At 41.4% G+C, this 11,054-nt stretch overlaps 1 protein-coding gene across 1 annotated transcript; it reads left to right on the top strand.

Moving 5' to 3' along the window:
* Positions 1-3,912: 3,912 nt before the first annotated feature.
* On the top strand, positions 3,913-10,760 carry LOC140119368 (protein kinase C theta type-like). The gene is made up of 4 exons (XM_072138313.1): positions 3,913-4,307; positions 7,525-8,396; positions 8,532-8,568; positions 8,944-10,760. Exons 1-3 carry the CDS (start codon positions 4,041-4,043, stop codon positions 8,554-8,556), a joined length of 1,164 nt encoding a protein of 387 aa, XP_071994414.1. The 5' UTR covers positions 3,913-4,040; the 3' UTR covers positions 8,557-8,568; positions 8,944-10,760.
* The last annotated feature ends 294 nt before the right edge of the window (positions 10,761-11,054 follow it).

The following is an 11,054-nucleotide window of genomic DNA, read 5'->3' on the forward strand; positions in this document are numbered from 1 at the left end:
TTCATTTGCCTTATGTAAACATTTCTTCAATTGGATGTTATGTTAATAAAAAAAAAATGTTCCTGTGTGAAGATCATTTCTCATAAATGTAGTCATGTTGTCCCTTAGAAATGAGATATCTTCCTCGGATACGACCACCTTACACTCTGGCTGCGGTGACCAGACTTGCGCTATAGACTCCTGCTGGACCACCAGGATTCAGCAATCATTACCACAGGGTGGCTGTGGGACATGTAGTAACTCCCGGAACATTTCATATACAAAATCAATTTGTTTCTTTGTGCAATCACTCCAGCAGAGGTGGCCGTATCCGAGGACCATATCACTACATTTATGAGAAATTATCTTCACACAGAAACATTTTTTTTAATAACATCCAATTGAAGAAATGTTTATACATGGCAGATTAATTAAACTGAATGTGAGTGTCCAGATGAGAATACCTCATTTATAATTAACAAAAAAAATATAAAAAGCTAAAAAAAAGTGAAAATTCATAATTTTTATATTTTATGAATAAATACTAATACAGAAATAGTAATATAGCTTAGATTTATAAAATAAAATACAAAAAATATTAAAAACAGAATAGATATCTATAAATAAAATATTTTCCCCACCCCCTTATATCTTGGTGTCTGTGTCTTTATTTGCCTTGGATTTCCATGTAGTGATCTAATACACGGGTCACCACAGTCGTCCATGGAACATCCAGTCCTGGGTCGCACCCAAAGAACTTTAGGAAAAATAACCACCCCTTCCCCCAGTAGTCCACTTCTCCTCTGTGTGACCACTGTACGCTGAGCTGAAGCCGGCAGACATGATGATGTCATCACACTGCGTCTGTCGGCATCAGAGCTGCGCACTGCACAGTGTAGAGGAGAAGAGAACTGCAGGTGCCTCAGGGGTGGGGAATGGTGAATAGATGATTGGTTTTGTAATTATTCACAGTGAAAAGAAGTAGGGAGTGTGGGTGGTGATCTGCATGGAGGGGGCATACATTGCAAGGCTACAGGTAGGTGGCCATTATAAGTGTGGGTGGGGCTAGAGAAAAGGGAGTGTTATGATCCCCCCTTTTCTGTGTTCTGCCCTTATAAGGAGGGGCCTACAGAAAAGGGGGCATTATATCGAGGAGGCTACAAGAAGGGGAGCACTATAAGGAGGGGGCTTCATTAAATAGGGCACTATATGGAGGAGACTACAGAAGTGAGGGTACTATAATGAGGAGGGATGAGACGGGGAATCAGGAAAGAGCATTGTAAAGGGGAACACTCACACAGCACATACATAGAGGGACTAACTTGCATCTTTAGTAGGCCGTAAATTGGGTGTCTGTGGTGTTGGGCGGTTAGCTGGCTGTGGCATCAGGTGGGCGGTGCATGGCATTCGGCTGGTGGGTGGGCCATTGCATCAGGTGAGTGGGCGGACGGTGGCATCGGGCGGGCTGTGGTAACCAGTGGGCCTGTGTGGCACCCGGTGGGCAGGCAGCAGCAGCAGCGGGCTTGGCTGTCGGTGGGCGGGCCATGGCAGCGGGCTGTGGCAGCGGTGGGTGAGCCATGCAGCGGCAGTGGCAGGTGTTTGATTTTATTAGGCCCCAAAAGGAAAAAGATTAAAATTTTCTCAAAAAAGTTTAACCCCTAAGTTTTGTAAGCCATAAGGGATTAAATATGAAACAACCCCCCCCCCCCCCAAAATGTGTACTATTATTTCTGACAAGTATAAAATTACACCACATCTGCATATAAAATGTTGTATGGGCGCATAGAAGAGGGAAAGAGCCTTCTAGAAGACAGAAATCTTTTACATGCATTTGGAGAGCCCTACTGGTATAAAACAGAGGAGAACCCAAAAAGTGACCCAACGGTCCAACGGAGTTCACCATCTTCTTCTTGGTGTATGTAAGTGCATTGTTTTTCGACACAAATTGACAGTTAAATCCTGTGTGAGTCTGAATCAGTCGGATCATCTGACTGCCCGCCCCCCAATTTCTGTTGCATGGAAGCAGCGCAGCCTGCGGCAAAATCCCATCACGTGCGACACAATCCAAGTTAAATACCTGTCATGACCGTGCATCCCTGAAAATCTCAGAATGCCCTTCCTTGAGGTGCTCAGGTGACGTAGGCTGCGCGCCCCAGGGTAATTTGCATAACGTTTATAACTCTATATTTACGAAATCCCAACATATAGAGTTTTAATAAAAGAAGCCCTAAGTAACTATATTTCTCGGGAACTTCTTATTATGACACATCTACCATCAGTTCTTTAATGGTTTTCCAAAAAAAGACCTATGCCCCATTTTTCCTCTGGTGACATCACAGATGTGGCGAAACATATGAAATATGCACATTTTTCTATGTACTAGGCCCCCGCTACTAATCAATCCTATGCTGCACATAGGAACCTTTCTATAATAGTCCATTTAGTTTGTATGTAGGGATTAGGTATTGGAATTTTGAAAAATAGTAAAATGCATTACTGCAAGGGGGTGATCTCCATGTGCAGACAAGTGGATTAGAAAGCTTAATGGCAATGACATGAATGGTAGCTACTTGTAATAATTATAGCACCTAAGTCAATAAGAGTGATTGCACATCCTAGTACAGTGGTGGCGAACCTATGGCATGGGAGCCCTTTCTGTGGGCACCCGGGCCATCACCCCAGCACACCAGACAGGACTCAAATAATCTTCCTCCAGTTCCAAGCAACTTAAAATATGCTGCTTTCAGTCATATTTTGATACTTACTGCGCTACTTGGGTCTGTAGGAAGAGGGAGAATGAGTAGTCAGGGACGAATTACCTTTAGAGGACCTCCTGCTGGCCCCACGATTCTCTGTGTACATAGGGACACTGGAAATTTTCCATCTTTCTACTGTGTTGCTGTCCTTAGAAGGCAAATCTGAAGTTGTTGAACAGGGAGCAATAAGTTATCGCTTTAATTTTTGGGTGGCACCTCGTGATAAATAAGGGGTTTTTGGGTTCAGTTTGGGCACTCGGCCACTAAAAGGTTTGCCATCACTGTCCTAGTAGGTCATCCTGCGCCACTGCAAGTGGGAAACCTAATGTTCAGCTCTAATATTCCAGCTTGAAAAGTCCCAAAGCAATTGATCCAATAAGAAATTACTCACTAAGGGTTCATTCAGACGGCCGTCTGGGGGGGGGGGGGGGGGCACCATTCCGTGCCTACAGCGGCATGCAACGTGTGAATGATGCCTAAACCTAATTCCAGAGAAAGCTTTATATGAAGGACTAATGAATGTATGAGTCTAATTAAACCCAATGAGGCAGATTTACTAAGGACTTTGCGCCACTTTTCTGACAGACTTTGTACGTTCTTTTAGGTGTGAACTACTTGCACAGGTATTTAAGAAGTGTCTGCACCAAAAATGTGTTGCATGCAATCATTTTGTGTCGCAGCTGCATAAGCCACCATGGGACACAAATCAGGGGGCGTTTCGGCGCTCAGTCGCACCGTGCGCCTGATATAACTTGCAAAGTCTGTTGCACGCCCTATGTTAAAGGTGCACCACAACAAAATTGGAGGTGCAGGGAAGTGACAGATTCATGATTTTCTTTTTAGTGAATGTGAGTAAATGTCTCGTGCACACTATTCTCACTGTCTGAGAAGCTTTCCCCTGTATCATGTCTATCTGCTGTCGGCTCTGTGCATCACTGCAGATATGTGGCTGGGAGTCCTGCAGGAGGCGATGACATCACTACGGTGGCCTATAGCAGAAGGTGCGATATAGTGATGTCATTGCACCTCCTACTGCAGACTAACATGATAAAAAGTCAGGAGAGAAGAGAGGTAAGAATTATACAATACAATAATACATACAAATATATTAATTCCTCTGGACACTGTACTGCCATGTCTGCTGCCCACACTATAGATGGCAGAGCAGGTACATGATCCTACTGGCAGGCAGGTGCCACCTGAGCATTCCGTGACCTCTGACCTGTGACCTGCACACGGCCAACTGTCAGTTACCTTCAACTGTCGAAGGCAGCGACTGGATTGGATTCTACTGGATTCCCAAAGATGGCGTCTACAGGACACAGAGAAAGCGAGAAGAAGAGGAAGAGAGAAGAAGAGATGAGGAAGAGAGAAGAGAAGAAGAGGAAGAGAGAAGAGGACAGCGAGAGCGGATTGAAGATAAAGAGGAGAGGAGAGATTGCCGGATTATTAGAGGATGACGGGCCAAGACCGGGCAGCAGCCAGGACCCTGTAACATCAAGCCCCTACCCCGACTTCTATGTCTACCGCCTCACCATCCATCAGGTGCTGGGTAGGGGCGGCTTTGGGAAAGTAAGTGGCATCATTTCTTATTGGTTACATTTTGCCATTGCCGTTAGTTTCTGTTAAGAGACATTTTTATCCAGTGAATGTCTAGAGCTGAGAATCTCCAGTAATATTTGTAGCCATATGTATGATATGTGGGGTCACACTGAGATTGGGAAAGATACATTGTTATTGTTGTTATTTATTTGTTCCACAAAGGTCGTATTATGCTTATAGTGATGTGTTGTATTTGCTTCCTTCTGGTCAGATATTGGGTCTAATTGCTACCCATTGGATTAAATCCAATATTCATAGACAGTAGAGCAGCAAAGGCGCCTGTAAGGGGAAAGGGTCCAACACGGATCTTCTCCTGACAACGATTGCTGCATTTGGAGTCATCACTAGGGGGAGCTCTATTTAATATACATTTTTAGTTTCCATTGATCAGAATAAAAGCTGTATTTTTCTATCCACTGAGCTCCCCCTAGTGATGATTGTATGCAGAAAGTTTCATCATTAAGAGATGTTTAACCCCTACGGGACTCAGCATCTTTTGGCCTAAAGGACGCGGACCCATTTTTCAAATCTGCCCTGTGTCACTATAAGTGGTTATAGCGTGGGAACGCTATGAGAAATCCAGGGGATTATGAGATTGTTTTCTCGTGACACATTGTACTTCAAATTAGTTTAAAAATTTGGATGAAATCTTTTGCGTTTAGTTATGAAAAAAAACAAAATTTGGCAAAAAATTGGAAAAATTCTATATTTTCAACGTTCTAAATTCTCTACTTTTGATGCAGATAGTCATAGCTCCCAAATAAATTCATAACTTACACTTCCCAAATGTCTGCTTTATGTTGGATGGTTTTTTTAAGATTCCACATATTTTACTAGAATGTTATGAGGCTCAGAATTTAGGTGCCATTTTTCACATTTTTTGTAAAATCACCGAAACCTGTATTTAGATGGACCTGCTCAACTTCTAATTGACACTGAGAGGCCTAAATAATAGCTAGACTCATAAATTACCCCATTGTGGAAACTACACCCCTCAACGTATGAAAAACCACTTTTAAGAAGTTTGTTAACCCTTTAGGTGTTTTATAGGGGTTAAAACAAAACGGAGGTGCAGTCTGCAAATTGTAATATTTTTTCACAATACACTCATTTTGGGTGGAAAATTAAACATTTACAATGGATTAAATGAAAAAAGGCTCCACAAAGTTTGATACCCAATTCCTCCCGAGTACACGGATACTCTATATGTGGTGGTAACCTGCTGTATGGGCGCACGGCCGGGCATTGGAGGGAAGGAGGCGCCATCCAGAGCATGTCACATTGTACAGGCTATAATTTTTTTCTTTTTTTTATTGTGCACCTATAGAGGCTTATTTCTTTTGCCACATGAGATGCACTTTTCTGGTATGTAATTTTGGGGCATCTATAGCTAATTGGTGAGCTTTAATTAACTCTTTGTTGGTGGAGGAAATTAAAATCGTCAATTTTTAGGAACATTTTTATGTGGGTTTTTTTTGGCCGTTAACCATACCATAAAAATAGTATATTATTTTTATTCTATGAGTCGCTGCGATTACGAAAATACTTCATTTATATATATTTTTTATTTTTTCCCATTTTTACTGAATAAAAAGTAATTTGGCGAAATTGTTGTTAATTTTAGCATCACCGTCTTCCATATGCATAACTTTTTTATTTTTCACCTCACAAATCTGTTTAAGGGCTTATTTTATGCGAGAATGATTGTTCTTTTTAGTGGTCTGATTTTAGATTGTGTAACTTTTTAAAATCACTTTTTATAGCATTTTTAAAGGGCATTAATAAAAAATCATCTTTTTTTCAGAGAGAGTTTTTTGAGGTTGTTTTTTACGGGGTTCACTTTGCGGATCTAATAACGATTCTGTTTTATTATGCAGATTGTTACGGACGCAGAGATACCAAATATGTGGGGGTTTTGTGTATTTTATTCAATTGTACTGAATAAAAACTAATTTGGAGAAAATCTTATTCATTTTAGCATCGCCATCTTTTCATATGCATAACTTTTTTATTTTTTGGCTGACAAATCTGGTTAGGGACTTAAAAGAACAGTTGTTCTTTTTAGTGGGCTTATTTTAGAGTGCATAAAATTTTTTAAATCACTTTTTAGAGCATTTTTTATAGGGTATTAATTAAAAATTATCTTTTTTCGGAAAGTTTTTTGTGTTTTTTTCTTCCGGCGTTTACCGTGCGGGTCCAGTAATGATTCTGTTTTATTATTCAGATTGTTACGGACGCGGCAATACCAAACATGCGGGGGTTTTTTGTGTTTTTATGTTTTTTATACTTTATTAAGTGTTTTTATGGGAAAGTGACATTTTAGGGGCTTATATTTTTATGTATTTATTTTTTATTTATTATAATGTGTAGTGTTAAGTGTTTTTGCATAATTTTACTTCTACATACTTGAACTTAAACCAGTGATACTCTGATCTCTGGTTTAAGTTCAATACACTGCTCTACAATACTATTTTATTGTAGAGCAGTGTAAACTGTCAGAACTGTCAGTTTGCAGTCAGAACCGGAAGGGGTCTGGCTGCCATGGAAACCGGGCAGCTCCGGGGCACATGCCAGTCCTCGGAGCTGCCCAGGAGAGGATCGGATCCCCCGGTAAGCGGCACGGGGGATCCGATCCATAGGGGGAAGACCCTATGGTGGGTCAACACCCACGATCGGAGTCGGCTCCGATCGCGGGTGTTAGCGCAGGCTGTCAGCTGTACTAGACAGCTGACAGCCGCTGCTTCTGGTACCGGCTCCGTTCGTGAGCCGGTGCCAGAAGCAGGACGTTATAGTGCGTCCTGGTGCGCTAAGTATCTAGCCACCGGGACGTACTATAACGCCCTGGTGCCCCTAGGGGTTAAGAGACAATATTCATTGTTTTATACCATCTGATTACGCTCCATTAAGGAAATGGACCAATTTGGCAACCTCTGTGCGGTGCTGCGCTTTCTTTGTGCGCTGTATAAAAAAAGGAATTATTATTATAATAGTACAGAGACTCTGACACCTGTATGACCATAGCCTGACTACCGCCATTTTAAAGATTGTGCACTGGAAAGGTGAGCTGTTTGGTGCTTTATGTGAGCGGTGTACCAGACTGTCATAGCCAGAAGAAATGTCTGACCCCCAGCAAATCACTTATCTATGTAATAAATGTATAAGTATCTCCCCTTCCCATTCTCTTTAGGTGGTCCTGGCGTCATTCCCCGGCCGAAACACCTTCATGGCCGTGAAAGTTGTCCTCAAAACACCGGACAATACAGCAATGTTGATGAGAGAGCGACGGATACTCCAAAAAGCCCGAGAGTGCCCATTCCTATGCCATCTGTATGCCGCACATCAGTCTCAGCACGGGGCGTATTTCATCACGGAGTATCTGTCCGGCGGCAGCCTGCAGGCGTTAATCAGAATGTGCGGCAGCTTGAACATCGATAATGTGAGATTCTACACAGCAGAGATAGTATGTGGCCTCCAATTCCTCCATGGACACAACATCGTCCACAGAGATCTAAAGCCAGGAAATATCATGCTGGATAGAAGTGGGCACATCCGCATCATCGACCTGGGCCTTGCCCGCGATGGTGTCACCTCCTCCAATAAGATCCGTGGAGTGGTGGGCACAACCTGTTTTATGGCCCCAGAGGTGCTGCTGGATGAGGAATATGACGCAGCAGTGGACTGGTGGAGCCTGGGGATTGTTGTGTCCATAATGTCATCCGGATACTCCCCATTTTACTATGGGCCCATCAGGAGTGAGGCGGTTGAGTCCATCATCACCGAAATGCCAGAAATACCACCCTGGCTGGCCTCCGATTTAAAACATCTGATTAAAAACCTGCTGCGAAAAAATCCTGAGATGCGGCTGGGTGTGTCCGGTAACATCAGACACCATCCCTTCTTTGACAGCATTGGCTGGGAGGATCTTGAGGCCGGGAGAGCACAGCCCCCATTTACACCATTCAGGGCCGTTCTGAAGAACAAACACCTGCAGTGGCCGGGAGATGAAACACCTACTAACCCCGTGGCCGAATTCTCCTACATGTCACCTAGCTGGGCCCGGTAAGATCCTTCTCCTGTACAAAGCTTACATGTAATAGTCATTACTAACCTGATGTAGTCTCTTCCATAGTCTTCTCCCTCCTGTTCTTCATTATTATTGCTCCTAACAATTACTATGTCTCTGCTTATTCTTAGGATGATGGAGAGATCCAGATTGTAAGATCTATGACTGGTGAGTTCTCCATATATACATATCTAAGCACCTATTACAATATGTATATAGATATGAACTACAAGTAATATACAACAAATACACATTAAAACAAATTTTTCCAGAAGTTTATTTTAAGAAATTCCTCTAAATTACCTTCCATGCGTTTTTGGAGAATCTAGTAGATAAGTATTATCCCCTCTACCTTGGATCCCTCATGGGCAGGACTAACAATACATATTATTGGCAAATACAGTTTTGAGCTTTTTACAGAAATTTCCACATTTATATATAAGACACAAATCTCATAAGAATAAATATTTTCATGTTACATTAGTTCTCTTGTCTATATATGTACAAGTGGTAGAAGTAACATTTCCCTCTTGTGTCTTGTAGGATCAGCCCGTGCCACTGCCCAGAACTTAATGCCTCCTGTACCCACCTCTGCTGCTGTGTAAGACCTCGGCTCGCCTACAACATCCTCTCTATGACATCAGGTTGCTGTACATTTCCATCAGGACGTTGCCTCGGTGCTTGGCTTCGATCCTCTGATATCCGGCAGCGTCTGACATCACTTCCCTCCTGAAGAAACGTCCGGCTCCTGGAGAGGCCTGTGTGTCCTGCTCAGCACAGGCCTGGTAAGTTACACACACTACACACACATAGATACACTGATAGACACTTAGATAGATGTAGGTATAGACACACACATACATATATATACCATAGGTGTAGATATTGGCTTTGGTCCTGGGAATTGTTCCGATCGCCATATTTGGGGTCAGGAAGGAATTTTTCCACCTTGTGGAGCATTGATTTGCTCATCAAGGAGGTTTTTGCCTTCCTCAGGATCATACAGAGCCATAAATAGGTATAGTATCATAGATTTACAATCCTAAAAAAATATAATTTACCGTATATACTCGAGTATAAGCCGTCCCAAGTATAAGCCGAGGCCCCTAATTTTACCACAAAAACCTGGCAAAACCTATATTTTTTTACTCGAGTATAATCCGAATTTGGGTTTTCAGCACATTTTTTTGTGCTGAAAAACTAGGCTTATACTCAAGTATATATGGTATAATTAGACAAGTAAAAATATAGATTTCCCCTCCCCCCTCATACTAGGATAAATAATGGCGGTTATAATCTGGATAGTGTAGGTAAGATGATGGTATTTGATCCTGGGAATTATTCTGACCCCCATATGTGGGGTTAGGAAGGAGTTTTTTGCCTTCCTCTGGATCAACTCAGCCATAAATAGTTTTAGTGCTAAAGCTCTTTAAATTATTATTAACTATTTATATAAATAAAATAAAGAATAACCCCACCCCGAAATAATAGATGTAGTCTCATAATAATAATTTACATAGAAAATATTAGAGAAGTAAAAATGTAGACCCCCTCACACACTAGGTAAGATAATGTGGGTTATAAAGTGGATTGTGAAGATAAGTAATTAATAATTAATATAAATAAGAAAAAAAATCTAAAAATCTAAAAAAAAATAGGTGTAGTCTAATAATAATGATTTACATAGAAAATATTAGAGAAGTAAAAATATAGACCCCCTCACACACTAGATAAGATAACGTGGGTTATAGAGTGGATAGTGTAGGTAAGTAATTATTAATATAAATAACCAAAAAATCTCAAAATCTCAAAAAATAGATGTAGTCTCATAATAATAATTTATATAGAAAATATTAGAGAAGTAAAAATATAGACCCCCTCACACACTAGGTAAGATAATGTGGGTTATAAAGTGGATAGTGTAGGTAAGTAATTATTAATTAATATAAATAAGAAAAAAAATCTAAAAAAAAAAATAGGTGTAGTCTAATAATAATGATTTACATAGAAAGTAAAAAATATAGACCCCCCTCACACACTAGGTAAGATAATGTGGGTTATAAAGTGGATAGTGCGGGCAGCTAAGTACCGTATTTTTTGGATTATAAGAAACATCTTTCTTGCTAAGGTGAGCTATGTGTGTGAATAGCTGTGCTGTGTGTGTATAGGTGAGCTGGGTATTTGTGGGTATAGCTGTGCTGTATGTGTGTGTATAGCTGAGCTGTGTGTGTTGTGTGTATAGCTGGGATGTGTGTGTTTTGTGTATAGCTAAGCTGTGTGTGTTGTGTGTATAGCTGAGCTGTGTGTGTTGTGTGTATAGCTGAGCCGTGTGTTGTGTGTATAGCTGAGCTGTGTGTGTTGTGTGTATAGATGAGCTGTGTGTGTGTTGTGTGTATAGCTGTGCTGAGTGTGTGTGTATAGCTGAGCTGTGTGTGTATAGGTGAGCTGTGTGTGCATAGCTGAGCTGTGTGTGTTGTGTGTGTATAGCTGAGCTGTGTGTGTTATGTGTGAGTGTATAGCTGAGCTGTGTATGTATAGCTGAGCTGTGTGTGTTGTGTGTGAGTGTATAGCTGAGCTGTGTGTGTATAGCTGAGCTGTGTGTGTATAGGTGAGCTGGGTATTTGTGGGTATAGCTGTGCTGTATGTGTGTGTAT

This window comes from Engystomops pustulosus, chromosome 2 (genome assembly GCF_040894005.1).
Source record: "Engystomops pustulosus chromosome 2, aEngPut4.maternal, whole genome shotgun sequence".
Taxonomy (NCBI): domain Eukaryota; kingdom Metazoa; phylum Chordata; class Amphibia; order Anura; family Leptodactylidae; genus Engystomops; species Engystomops pustulosus.

Excerpts from the sequence above, each read along its gene's own strand:
- LOC140119368 (XM_072138313.1), top strand. The coding sequence starts at position 4,041 with ATGGCGTCTACAGGACACAGAGAAAGCGAGAAGAAGAGGAAGAGAGAA. Across the intron at positions 4,308-7,524 it reads GTAGGGGCGGCTTTGGGAAA|GTGGTCCTGGCGTCATTCCC; the intron begins GTAAGTGGCATC and ends CATTCTCTTTAG. Across the intron at positions 8,397-8,531 it reads ATGTCACCTAGCTGGGCCCG|GATGATGGAGAGATCCAGAT; the intron begins GTAAGATCCTTC and ends GCTTATTCTTAG.